This window comes from Physeter macrocephalus, unplaced genomic scaffold (assembly GCF_002837175.3).
Source record: "Physeter macrocephalus isolate SW-GA unplaced genomic scaffold, ASM283717v5 random_727, whole genome shotgun sequence".
In the NCBI taxonomy this organism is placed as follows: Eukaryota; Metazoa; Chordata; class Mammalia; order Artiodactyla; family Physeteridae; genus Physeter; species Physeter macrocephalus.
The window spans coordinates 22,379-35,191 of NW_021145955.1; the positions used below are offsets into that span (position 1 = coordinate 22,379).

Here is a 12,813-nt window from a genome sequence, read left to right on the forward strand (position 1 = left end):
CCCGTATCCCCTGCATCGGCAGGCGGACTCTCAACCACTGCGCCACCAGGGAAGCCCTAAGCTTTTTTTTTAGAGGGTTTTTTTTTTTCGATTTCCGATTGCAGATTTTTAAAAAATAGTGAACCAAAGTAGTCATTGTGACCAGAGGAAACCCTGTTGGTCTTGCCCCGTTGCCTTCCGCTTGGTCTTGGGCTCCTCTCAGGGGTCACTGAAGTATGGGCTAGGGTGAACAGAAGCAGCTCCCTCTCTCCAAGCCCTCGTGAATACTACCTGTCCCTCCCACCACCTGTTCTCCCTCCTCAGAGCCTGCAGAATCCATTCCTAACACTCAGGAGAGGGGCAGTGAGAAACCCAGCACAGAGGAACCCTCAACCCATAGACCACCATTGGATTCCCAGGGAGCCAGTTCGGTAAGACCCCAGGGCTGGGCTGTCCAGTCTGCAGGAGAGCAGGCTGTGTGGAGAGGGTGAGGGCTAAGATCTGGAGTCAAGGAAAAGGGGGACAAAGGACCAGCTTCAGTCACTGAAAAGCTGTCCTCTGTGGCCAGAGGATTTGCATCTCCCCGGAAGGACGAACAAAGAGAAATGGGATGAAAGTGCAGCAGGAGGGATTGAGGTTAGACTCTGTCTGAGGATTTCTGGCTCCTGGAATGGGCGATGGAAGTAGACCATGGATTTTCTGATAAAGGGCATTTGGGACCGAAAGGGAGATCCTCACCTGTCCAGGCTGGTGAGCAGTGGTCCTGCCTGGAATGCAGACACTGATGAAATAACCCTGTGAGCTCTGATTTTACAGTCTCCCCTCCCCTGTGTAGACTGGACACGGGGCCAGGGACTGGTGTCAGACATTAGAAGTTAGATGCCTAACGGGATGGCTGGGCACACCAGCAGGGGAGGGGACAATAGGACCTCAGGCCTCTCACTTTCTCTTTCTACCCGCTTCCCTCGCAACAGGTCTGAGAGTGAAGGAGGTATCTTGGAATCAAGACTGCAGTTGGGAATGCACGGACACTGTATTTGTTTCTTATTTCTTCACTTTTGGGGAAAATCTCTTGTTTTTAAAAGTGATAAATTTAGTGTTAAGTCCTTGGTATTTTCCTTCTTTCCCAACTTGGAGAATCTTTTCTCCCTCCCGTCTTGTCCTGCCCTCTCTATAGCCCCTCTCCCTCTTGCCCAGCTGCCTCCAGAAAGGAGGAAATAAGGAAGCTGGGCAGGAGCCTTGAGAAGGGAGGAGTTTTTCCCCAGCCTTGCCCTGACTTGCTGGGGGAAGAGAGCTGAGGGTCAGATAGGTAGGAGGACTGACTTCCGGGGTACCAAGAAGGAAGGATGGCCCCAGGCTCTCTTCATATTGATGAAAAGATACAACCACCTGGCAGGGCTGCCCTACAACCACCTGGCAGGGCTGCCCTGAAGCCTTGGCGCGCTAAGGCCCGGCTGGCTGTGACGCTGCTGTGGGCGCCATCTGCTGGACAAAGCCGGGAACTGCACCCTAGCACTTGGCCCATGGGAAAGAGGCGGGGCGTTGCGTGGATGCCTCCCTGCCTGCCCTCCAAGCCTCAGTGATTCCCAAGCTTCAGGATGTGTTCCCTCTCCAGCTGTGCGGAGAGCACCACCCAGATTCCAACCTGTTAGCCAAGCTAGATTGAGGACACAGTGGCTATTCACGAAGAGGCCCTTGCTAGGAACTGGAAAGGTCACCTCTCCCCCTTGTCCAAGACACCAAGGGGCCAGGGTAAACGACGAAAGCTGAGCAGAAGTGAAGAACCTTCCTCAGACCCCGTAGCCAGGCCTCTCCTGTCTACTGCTTTTGATTTTTCCAGGCAGTGGAGAGAGGAGGGGAGGGGAGATTCACCCCTCTTTACTGAAGAAGTAGTGTGATGGAGAGAAAAAAGAACTTCAGAAGTGTAAGGTCCCCTTCTGCCACCCTTGCTGTGCACCTCAGGCAAGACCTCACCTCTCTGGGCCTCCATATATAACAGGATGAACACCGCACCAGGGTTTCATCAGCTTGAAGAGACAGTGCACGTGAAGATGCCCAGTGCACTTTCACCCGGCAAACAACACACACAGCCAGGCCAGGTCTCCCTTCTTTATTGATCTCTGGCTATAGCAGGATTCTGGGAGACCAAGGGCGGGGGTGAGTCTCATGCGTCTCTGCCCCACTCAGAGTGGGGTAGGAGGGACAAGTGGCAGGTGGCAGGTCTAAGAAACCATGGATATGACTTCACAGGAACAGGGCCCACTGTACAAATGCAAGGTTGGTACAAGAAAGGAGGAGGGCCGTCACCTGGACTTGGGCCCTTCCTGGGACAAAGCGGGGTGAGAGGAGCCTGAGGAGGGGAAGGGGCAGGGGCCTGGCTGGGCTCTCTCCAGAGGACACGAGAGCAGCAGCCCTGAGCCCCTGCCCATCTGCCTTCTACCCGCCACTCCCCACTTGTCCTGGAGAGGGGCCTCTGGGGCCGGGGCTAGGAGGGGGAGTGACCCTCTCTGTCAGCAACACAGGATTACTGGGTTACACCTCACCCTCCCCATGCGCCCTTGACCCCAACCCAGCTCTCCCCGCCTGTGATCGTAGGATGTATCCCGAAGGTGCTTTGCTGGGGAGACTTCAAAGCACTTTACAGACATTGGTCGGATGGGAGCCTCCCAGCCCCAGGGGAGAGGAAGGAGGCAAAGGGTTCAGGACTCAGCCAGGGCAGGTGACGAGCCCCAGGGGCCTAGACCGGTCCCGAGTCCTTGGGGACCCCAGGAAAGGCCTCCTCTCAGCCCCCTGGTGGCAATGGCTCCTCTTCCCCCAGTCACCATTTCAGAATGGGAGAGAGGGAAGATTGCAGGGTCTGGGCTGGGGATGAGACTGAAGCAGTGCAGGTCTGGGGTAAAGAGGATGCCCCCCATTCCCAGGCCCTAGAAAGGTACCATGCCCTGAAGGAGCCCACTCCCCTACCCTCACATAGGGCTCTGAAAACCCCCAGCTTCCTATCCTATTCCAGCCCTTCCCAGGGGAGGAAAAGGGGGACCCAGACCTGCCAGCTAAGATCTGGGGTGGGGGCTGAGGAAACCCCCAAAATGTATTGCTTAGAAACTTGGAGGCAAAAAGGATGGGGGAGGACCCAGGGGGCTGGCATCTCCAACCCTGCCCCCCAGGCCCTGGGAAGCCTCCAGGAAGCTCCCTCCAGCCGATCATCTGGCCATAGGGAGAGTCCAGAGGCAGGGAGGGTGGACACAGTGACCGCTGGGGGCCTGAAGTTCCCCAGTCTTGCCGCCGGGAGATTAAAGTGCGCCCCAGTGGGTGTCGGGTGGGGACAGGCCCTTTCCCCAATCCCGCAATCTCTGGCATCTGTCCTTCGGGTGGGTTGTCTGTTCCTCGACGTCCATGCTCCCTTGGAGCAGATGGGGGAGCCAGTCCCGATGGATGGTGCTGATGACATCAATCACTTCGGACTCGGTGAAGACCTGGGGCAAGAGGAGACACCTCGGTGCTCTGATCTACTTCGTCTGCAGCCTGACTTACCTTCCTCGGGTCCCACTGGATCCCCACTCAGTCCCGCTTACGGTTGAGCAAAAAATGCCCTGCAGAAGGAGCTCAGCCAGGGCGCGAGCGGGGCTGGATCGAAAGTCACGCCCAGCTGACCTCCCGGAGCCTTGGGCCCTGGCTGCTGCCTCTCCCCAAGCCCTCACAAAGGAGCTGCTCAGCCCCACTCCTCTCTTCCTGCAGGTGGGAGGACTCTGCTCTCCACTCAGGCCCCGGCTCGGGTCTGTGTGTTCACTTCCTCCATATCCCCGCTGGGAAAGAGGGAAGGACCGCCTTGCATCCACTGAACCCCAGAGATGACCCTTCAAAGAGGCCTGTGGGACACCCCGCTGGCCCAACTCCCTGCAGAGCCTTAAGCCCCTCCCCGCCCACCGCGACAGGCTCACCTGGGCCGGCCCCAGGCTAGTCCAGATTCCCGTTCTGGTTGCGATCATCTTCGGCAGGGGAGGCTGGGGCCTCTTCCTCACAGGGGGACAGCTCGTCAATGGACATCTGGTTGGTGACGCCTGCAAAGGGGCATGAAGGAAGCTGGGACCAGACCAAGCAGTATGTTTCCCCCAAACCCAAGGAATATGTGGAGACAAGCAAGGGATTCTCACACATCCCCCTTCCTTCAAGCTGAGCTATGTTCAACCCATTGCCCACCTGGGGAGAGCCTCTCCAACCTTGCTAAAATGCACAGCCCGCAACTCGCACGTTAAGGAAGAGATGTCCCAGCCAGGGCCACCAGGTTAGCACATCCACAGGGCACCACTGACAGACTGCAATGTGTATGGGGTCCCTCGGGTCGTGGCATGTGGCTGTCCCTATCCTCTCTCAAGTCCGCATTCTAGAACAGTCCAGGCCAGTCAGCCAGTCAGTCGTTCCTGTGATCTTACTGCAGCCTAGCCGGTTCCCTTCCCAACTCAGGGAAGGAGTCAGACAAAGGGTTGCTTGACAGGCTTAAGGAAAAGGGACCCGCTACTGCTGCATCAGCCATCCTCCCCGCAAGGCCTCACCCTCCCAATGGACCCACCACTTGCCGCCCGTCCCTTCCATTTCTGCTTGTTCTCCTGAATGTATTTGGTCCAGGTAGAGCGGAAGCTGACCACGTCGGGGTTGGGGTCTCCCACTTCCACATCCAGAGAAGGCTGGCGCCACTGGAAGCTAAAAGCCAGACCCCCAACATTGCAGAGGTCAGGCCCTGCCCACCCCAGGGCCATCTTCACAGCCCTCGGGGTAGAGGGGGTAGAAGACCAGTAGGCTCAGGGAGCCTCAGCCTTCTCCTCTTTTCCCTCTGCTAGGTACCTGCAGTCCCCATCCCTCTCCACACCTTCCCTCCTACTAGAAGGAAAATAAAAGCAGATTAGCAGAAAGGCAATAAAGACAGAGCTCATGGGAGAGATATAAATACGGTGGAGGGAACAGAGGTGCAGACCACACTCCCTGCCTCCCATCCTTCCGCCCCTGTGTGTGACTCGCAGTAGAGGGGCTCCCACTTTTGGAGTCGCCTGCTTCTCCACGCCCGCCATACCTGTACCTCCTCCCTGGGAGTCAGTGCTCTCTGGGGGCCCCCGGCTGCTGCGGCCACCCTCACCTGGGCTGGGTTTTAGACTTGGAGTCTTCCTCCCCCATGGGCTGGACACTCTTCTCGGCCACATCAGTCAGCACAGAGAACGTGGGTTCCACGATGAAGTCAATGAAACCTGCGGTGCAGGGGTAACGCAATGGAGCCATCTGACCTGGGGGCCTGGGCAGAGGATATGACCGGCACAGCTGTGCCCCCGGCTGCACGTTAAACAGGGTCACCTGGGGCTGAAAGGTTCCCGGTGGGGGCAGCCTTTGTGATGATGTCTTTGCCACCCCAGAGAACTCCACCCCAGGACCCCATGCTCTAGCACAGCGGGCTTGCCGCTGTGGGAAGAATGGCTTTGAAGGATGTGGACTTGGAGAGGTCTTGACCCGGCCCAGCCAGCATCCTTTAGCCTTCGCAACTCTCTCCTCCCTGCGGGAAGGGACACTCACCAATCTGGGACTGTGCCACGAGAGTGGAAGTGCGGTCACAGAGCGGAGAAAAGGGCAGGCCCAGCTCTGCCTCTTTGTCACCCTGGGGGAGCAGACGGGGCGGGGGGGAAGCACCTCAGTCTACCAGATTGAGGTGCAGCTGGGGGTAGAAGGGGCTGCGGGGGGAGAAGAGGGAACTCTGTGCCTTTGACCTGGAAATGAGTGGCATGCAAATGCCACTGCCAGCAATTACTGTTGAGCTCTTCGGAGATGACATTATATCCCATGGGTTTGGGATCAGGGTGGCAGCTGCAGGCCACTGAATGAGGAGCTGGGGTAGGAACAGGGAACTTGGAGAACAAAGGGGAGCGAAGGCCCCATGGGCGGGGGGGAGGGGGCAGGCAAAGAGGCCTCGTACCTGGCGGAAGAATTCCTCCATGAGGGCCTTGGTCCAGCGGCTGTGAACCGACCACTGCTTGGTTGGGTGGCTGATGTCAGCAGCATGGAGCAGTAGAGACAGGGCCTTGGGCTTATCAATCCTGTTGCGGCAGATGGCAAGGGGAGGGAGACTGATCTTTTAGGAAAAGGAAGCCTGGACCATTCCTAACTTCCCATCACACACCCTCTCTCAGATCAAACTTCAAACACCCTGTGAGGCTAGACACACACACACACACACACACACATTTACATATGTATAGGAAGCAGCCCAGGCTCTCAGAATCAAAGGGCCTGGGTTCGAATCCCCACTATACTTATCACACACCAGCTGTGTGACGAAGAGCAGGTTACTTAAAATTTACATATTTCATTCTCCTCCATCCTAAGTGGAAATAATAACAGAATCTGCCACATAGAGCTGTTCTGAGAATTAAATGACATACAGCATATAAGTATTTAGAAGAGTGTCTGGCACCTAATAAGTGCTCGGTAGATGTAATCTATAATTATTATTATTATTATTTCCCAACAATGACACGCTCGGACACTGCACACTCTCCCACACACAGACACCATACACTTTTTTTTTTTTTTTTTTTTTTTTTGCGGTATGCGGGCCTCCCACTGCTGTGGCCTCTCCGTTGCGGAGCACAGGCTCCGGACGCGCAGGCCCAGCGGCCATGGCTCACGGGCCCAGCCGCTCCGCGGCACGTGGGATCCTCCCGGACCGGGGCACGAACCCGTGTCCCCTGCGTCGGCAGGCGGACTCCCAACCACTGCACCACCAGGGAAGCCCCACCATACACTTTTTAACACACACCTTCAGGACACACAAACACAGGCTGTTCTCCCTTACATTTATATACTCCCACCCACTTTTAAGAAACATTAGATGTAATTATGGCATTTCTTCTGTGCTTTTTTTTTTTTTTTTTAACCTCACATGACTCTCCCAATAGCCCTATTAGAGTAGGAACTGGTGGCAAGCTATTGTGGAGGGAAGCATTACATTTTCACATTTCACAGATACAGAAATGAGTCCAAAGGGTTGAGTGCTTTTCCATCACATTCCAGAGTAAGCCTGACCTGAAGCTGCCCTGAGAATGCCCATCTCAGACCCCCAGCCCAAGCGCTCTCCAGTAGACCGGCTGCCTGGGCTGTACACATCACATACACGAGATACACTCAGATACCTGGAGCCAGGAGAGTTTCTATATCCAGGTAAAGACTTGTCACACCCTTTACCCGTGCGGATGCGCCCCCCACCCCAATTCACACACCCCTCACTCTGGCCTATGCCCAGCCACACCCCACCGTATCTCACCTTTCCAGCTGCTGCAAGGCCGTCTTCATGGACTTCAATTGCTGGAAATGGCAGGACATGTCTGTGGCCAACACCATCTCGATGACCAGGGCCCGCAGCTCTCTGAAAGGACAGAACCCAAGTATTGATCAGCACTGCTAGGCAGGAGTTCCGGGAGGTGGGAAAAGAGGGTTGGGGTGAGGGGCTCCCTAGGGATGCCCACTCCTGGCTTCTGCTCACACAAACTCATCCCTGGTGAGGTTGATGAAAATGTTCATCTCGTCGTCCTGCATCATTCGGAAAACAGAGCTGATGTGGTGATTCTCCAGCACTGAGCGATCATTGTACAGGATGGCGCATTCTGACCTGCAAAGCCCAAGTCGCCGTGTCCGGCCCTCTGCACCCCCACTTGGCCCCTCCTGCCCCTGCCACGTCCCCACCCCTCACTTGGTCTGGATGTGGAAGCTGTTGGTAGTGCCGGTGTGCTCATAGTCGTGGATGGCTGCAGCAAAGATGATGGCCAGGACCTCGATCTCTGACAGGAAGTGCTGGGAGAAAGAGACAGACGATGAGGGGGGCGGACCCCCTGCCGGCCGCTGCCCAAAGACCTCCACACACAGGCAGGACTGCTCAGCCCAGCCCTTCCATTCTTCGAGGCCAGCTCTTGGGCTAACGCAGCCACGTTTCTCAGCTGCCGGAATGGCCAAAGACATTCCTCCATCCCAACCCGCAACATTCCCATCACATCCCGGCACACAGCCCCAGCGCTGCCCATGAAGTTACGCTCCACCCAGGAACACTCTAGAGTGAGTAAAGCCCAATCGGAATCTCTAAAGACTTTGGGATGCCAAAGGAGAGGAACCAAAGACAGAAAAAAAAAAAGGAAACGGGAGTAAAGTCTAGACTCCCCGGTTCTGCAGCCATAAGACCCTGTGTCACAGAAGAGTGATTTCCAGGGCACCTACCACCATCCCTGTGCGGAGCAAGAAGCAATGGACCGTCTGGGTAACGTCAGCTGCATGGATCTGGTTATGGTAAGGGTTCTTGTACTTCCCATAGCCTGTCTCCAAGGCATCCAGGAAACTCATCAAAAACACAGTGGGAATCTGCAGTAGGACAGAGGAAATCGAGATTTGTGGAGGATGTGAGGGAATGGCAGGCGGCCGAAGACGGAGGTCAGCGAGGCCCTTTCTTTGGAAGGCAACAGGGCATAGGAGAGCGCTGGCTCTGCAGTCGGGTGAACCTGGGTTCACATCCTGGCTCTACCACCTGCTGGCTGTGTGACCTTGCGCAAGACACGTGCCTTCCTGTGCCTCAGATGCTTAACTGCAGACTGAAGATAATACCACCTACCTTGAATTTAACGAGATAAGCACAAGGCACTCAGTAAGTGTTCTCTAGAGAGTAGCTATACTTATTTCCCTGGAGATTTTTAAGAAGAGGAAAGAAAGTTTCCCTCCTACCTTCCAACCACTTCACCCCATCCCCAAGCCAATACCATGGAGAGGGGCTCAGAAGCAAATGAAAGAATAAGATGACCCAGAGAGGCCCCTCTAGCCAGATGTGGATCACCCCCTCCTCTGAGAAGCCTTTCCCCACCCTTCGACCACCACACACACACACCCAAGCACCAGGAGCCAGAGCTCTGTCGGGCTGCGGGCTATTCAATCCTGTCTCAATCCTGTCTCGGCCTCTGCATATGCCCCGGGGTACGTTTGCTTCCTTCAAAGGCCCAAGGTTCCCAGAGGGCCGGGCTGGTGTCTGTACCTGTCCCTAGATCTCTGAGGCTACAAGGAGAGCGGGGTTCAGGACTTGAGGAAGCTTCTGTAGAGATGCGCAGTAGTGACGAGACAACAGAGGATGTGCCACTAGTCAGTCAGACCCTAACATCCCCCGCCCCAACCCCTGGAGGGCTGTGCCCCAAATTCAGGGAATTTTAAAGGACTGTTTCCACGACAACCGCCCTTGCTTTTGCGTTGCCATGGTGTCCCTGGAGGAAGGGAAGGGAAGGGGAGGAGCATGGGAGGAGCTGGGTGCCCAGGAAGGGAATGCGGAGCTTGAAAAGGGCGGCTCCAAGGGGGTCTCTACTACTAGAGCAAGAAGGCTCCTCTCTCTCTAACTGCCTTGGAGCAAGGTGGGCTGGGGCTAGGCCAAACCCAACGTGATGCAGTTACTCTCGGAGTTCCCTGGAACCAGTCCTTCAGGGTGAGGAAGCACCTGTAGGAGAACTTGGTGTCTGGAGTAAGCCCTGAGAACCAGTCTGGAGAAACATGAGCTGGGAAAAGTCTTAGGAAAAATAAGAGCCTGCTGTTCTCCGTCCTGGAGAGGGCAGGATTGGAAAGAAGAAGAAAACGCAACTGCAGAAGAACAGGGCTCAGGGAGGCACTGAAGAAAATCTCAGCTGAGCATCTCAGGGAAGTTCTGGAAACCCCTTGGGAGTTGTAAAGGGAGGAGTCAAGGGTCAAGGAAAGGCTCTCACGCACCATTAGTCTGTTATAGTGAAGTGGAGGCACAGGTGGCCGGGTGACCTTCCAGAGCCCTCTGGGAGGGGCCCTCCAGCTGGACTCCTTTGACGCCCCCCCCCAAACCCCTCAGAACACACATGTTCTCCTCCACCCGAACGCCTATTGTCACCCTCACCCAAGTGCTCACCAAATATCCCCATGGCGACTCCTCAGCCCCCCTCACCCTCCACTTCCAAGTGTGGTTTTTCCACGTGCAAGTGATCTTTTTCCAGCCCCTGTTCCTAAAAGACGCTCCCTCCTGGCACAGGATCTGAAGAGGACGTTAATCCTGTACACTTCCTGGCCAGCCAAACTGAAGAGCAAACCGAGTTCACACCCTCCCTCCCCTCCTACAGCCCTACCTAGCCTTGCCAAGAGCTGACCCTCTCCCTAAAATTCTCTGGACAGAGACTAGAGCTGGAGGGGGAGGGGAGGGAGAGCCCCACCCCCGCCACCGAAACAAATGGAGAGACGCTAGTCCTGCAGGGCACCAGCTGAGAGCATCTGGCCTCTAAGCCTCCAGGGTCCATGGGCAGGGGCAGGAGGGCTGAAACAGGGAGCTGAACTTGCAGCCAGCCTGGAGAGGACAAGTTAGGGGACCAAGCAAAGGGCGAGAGTGCAGAATCCTAGGCTGGACGGTTGCAGGGCTAGAATCCTCCCCTCGAAAGCAATACATGACGCCAGAGGCTGGGACTGCAGCAAGTGAAGGAAAGGCTAGACTGGGGTGTGCACGGGGCGACTTCCCTGACAGTGAGACTGAGCCAGGGAGCCTATGGAATCTGCTGCTTGTTGGGACTCTTTGAGAACAGGGTGGTGGGAGTAGAGAATCCTACCCAGAGGCAGGGATAGGATGCTGCCCAACCTTAAAGCGGCTGATGAGGCTGTGCCGAGTCAGCAACTCAAAAACAATGGTCCTCAGGGCGTGGTCATCAGCTGCCCGGTTCAAGGAAAAGACATCAAAGCACCAGAGATCCAGGTTCTGTGGAGAAACAAGGAACTAGGCAGGGAGACTCCCAAGGGGGACATCCCCTGCAGCAGCAAGGGCTGCAGGTAGACTTCAAGGAGGACTTCCCAATGATTACAGAGGCTTGGGAAGCAGGAAAACAAAGAAGTGGTAAATAGGCCTCTTTCTTCCCAGATATCATTCAGTATGGGCGTGACAAGAAGTCAGGAGTGTGCCTCTTGAGTGGGGAAAAGTCGTTTTGAGGAATATGGAAACAACAGTTAAAAGGGAAGGCAAAAATCATCCTGTAAAGAGTCTGAAAGTCCCAAGGACTGTTCCACACCTCCCCCGCAAGCTTCTCCTCTTGCCTGAAACCCCCGGGATCACCTTGAGACAGTTGAGGACCGCAGTGGAATAGGTGGGGCCCACAGAGGTGTACGTTCTCCGGAACATCCTGAGGGAGAAGAACGAAAAGGAGCCCAGGTGTGAGGTCTGGGAATGGGGTTGGATCAGGCGAGGCTGTGCGGATAGGCCGTGGGCATGTGGGGCTGGTGGTACAGTGGGGTCCTGGAAGACGAGGGTGTCTGGGAACGAGGGACACAGCTAGGGGTAGAAGCAGGCAGGGCGTGGGTGAGCCTCACCGTTCCACGAAGATCCCAGCCTGCACCGCGTGCACGATGCTCCGGAACTTGGGCTTCTCCTCTGCTCGGCGGCCTTTGGCCCGGGCCTGCTGGGTGAAGGTGGAGGCCAGCCAGTCCCGCACCTCCGAAGGCACCGCGTCAGACCGCAGCTCCTGCAGCTCATCCTCCGTGTCCAAGATTTGCCTGAGGCCCCAGAAGGGGAGTCACAGAGGAAAGACGGCAGGTGCTTCCACAGCCTAGAGGCCCGGGCCCAGCCACACCTTGGAAACTCTCACACCAGCTCTCTCCCTTCTCTGACCCTCCCTTTCCTTTCTTTTGCTAAGTCTTTTTACTTCTGTTTCTCTATCTGATGTCTCCAATAATGAAACAGGTCACTATGCGAGGTAGTGAGCACCCCAACTCTGGAAGTATTCAAGCAGACAGTGGAATGGATACCACCCTTCGAGGATGCTACAGACCAGCAGCACTGTCCTCCAGAAATAAAATGCAAGCCACGTATAAGTTACTTTAAATTGTCTAGTGGCCACATTCAAAGGTTAAAAAAAAAAGGTGAAATCCATTTTAATGATAACGTTTCTTTAACCTAATACACACAAAGTACTATCATTCCAATGTGGAATCAATATAAAAATATTAATGAGATAGTTGACATTCTCTTTTCAAAATCTTTTGAAATCCAGCATGTATTTTACATACACACACATCTCAATTCACACTTGCCAAGTTTCAAGCCCCACAGCCATGTGTGACCAGTGGCTCCCATCCTGGGCGTGCGGGTCTGGAAGGCCTCCGCACTGGGAAGAAGGTTAGGACTAGATGAGCTTTAAGGTCCCTTCCAGCTCTGGAACAGTGTTCTCTTCTTGATGTCTGTGTTTGTCTCTGTCTCTGCAACTCTACGCCTGTACCTCTGCCGATATTTCTACCTATATAGATCTACCTGCCTTCCCGCCCCTCCTCCCTGCTCTGGCCGGGTCAGGTTTCTGTCTGACTCCCCGGCCCTCCATGAATCACTGTGTCTGTCTGGTATCTTTCTCCTCTGTGTGTGGGTTTCTCCCCACAGCCCCATGTCACCACTCACCGCGTCTCATTTATGTAGACGGCCTCCAGCAGGGAAGCTGTGTACTCCAGGTTTTTCTTCAGCTCCTCAATGTTTACCTCCCCATTCTCCAACTGCTTCACCATGTAGCGCAGCCTGTAGGGGCCCGGGTACAGATAACCTGCTTAGGTGCTGCCACCTTGTCAAGAGAACAGGATACCTCTAATAGGATGCATTTTACAGAAACAGCCTCAGTCTTCCATAACCCATTAGTCTTTCTAATAGAATAACAGCAGCTGGGCTTCCCGAGTGGCACAGTGGTTAAGAATCTGCTTGCCAATGCAGGGGACACAGGTTCGATCCCTGGTCTGGGAAGATCCCACATGCCACGGAGTAGCTAAGCCCGTGCGCCACAACTACTGAGCCTGCGC

At 55.3% G+C, this 12,813-nt stretch overlaps 2 protein-coding genes across 5 annotated transcripts in view; one reads left to right on the forward strand and one right to left on the reverse strand.

Annotated features, from left to right (window-relative positions):
- Positions 1-1,085, forward strand: part of PPP1R1A (protein phosphatase 1 regulatory inhibitor subunit 1A) — an 8,138-nt gene extending 7,053 nt beyond the window's left edge. For all 3 annotated transcript variants that reach the window (XM_028486076.2, XM_024123096.3, XM_024123095.2), the window contains 2 exons: positions 304-410; positions 954-1,085. In XM_028486076.2, the coding sequence (XP_028341877.1) occupies positions 304-410; positions 954-959 (113 nt within the window). In that variant the 3' untranslated portion in view covers positions 960-1,085. The remainder of the gene's footprint in view (positions 1-303; positions 411-953) is intronic.
- A 1,945-nt stretch (positions 1,086-3,030) lies between these two features.
- LOC102982019 (dual specificity calcium/calmodulin-dependent 3',5'-cyclic nucleotide phosphodiesterase 1B) overlaps positions 3,031-12,813 on the reverse strand; it is a 15,899-nt gene continuing 6,116 nt past the window's right edge. The window contains exons 2-15 of one of the 2 annotated variants that reach the window (XM_007125700.4): positions 12,425-12,538; positions 11,347-11,529; positions 11,093-11,159; positions 10,625-10,741; positions 8,224-8,364; positions 7,706-7,806; positions 7,499-7,624; positions 7,280-7,381; positions 5,933-6,053; positions 5,536-5,617; positions 5,108-5,216; positions 4,547-4,677; positions 3,918-4,037; positions 3,031-3,452 (exon numbers count right to left, since the gene is read on the reverse strand). In XM_007125700.4, the coding sequence (XP_007125762.1) occupies positions 3,934-4,037; positions 4,547-4,677; positions 5,108-5,216; positions 5,536-5,617; positions 5,933-6,053; positions 7,280-7,381; positions 7,499-7,624; positions 7,706-7,806; positions 8,224-8,364; positions 10,625-10,741; positions 11,093-11,159; positions 11,347-11,529; positions 12,425-12,538 (1,498 nt within the window). In that variant the 3' untranslated portion in view covers positions 3,031-3,452; positions 3,918-3,933. Of the gene's footprint in view, positions 3,453-3,917; positions 4,038-4,546; positions 4,678-5,107; positions 5,217-5,535; positions 5,618-5,932; positions 6,054-7,279; positions 7,382-7,498; positions 7,625-7,705; positions 7,807-8,223; positions 8,365-10,624; positions 10,742-11,092; positions 11,160-11,346; positions 11,530-12,424; positions 12,539-12,813 lie in introns of those variants that run through there. The other variant, XR_008616757.1, reaches the window with a different exon arrangement.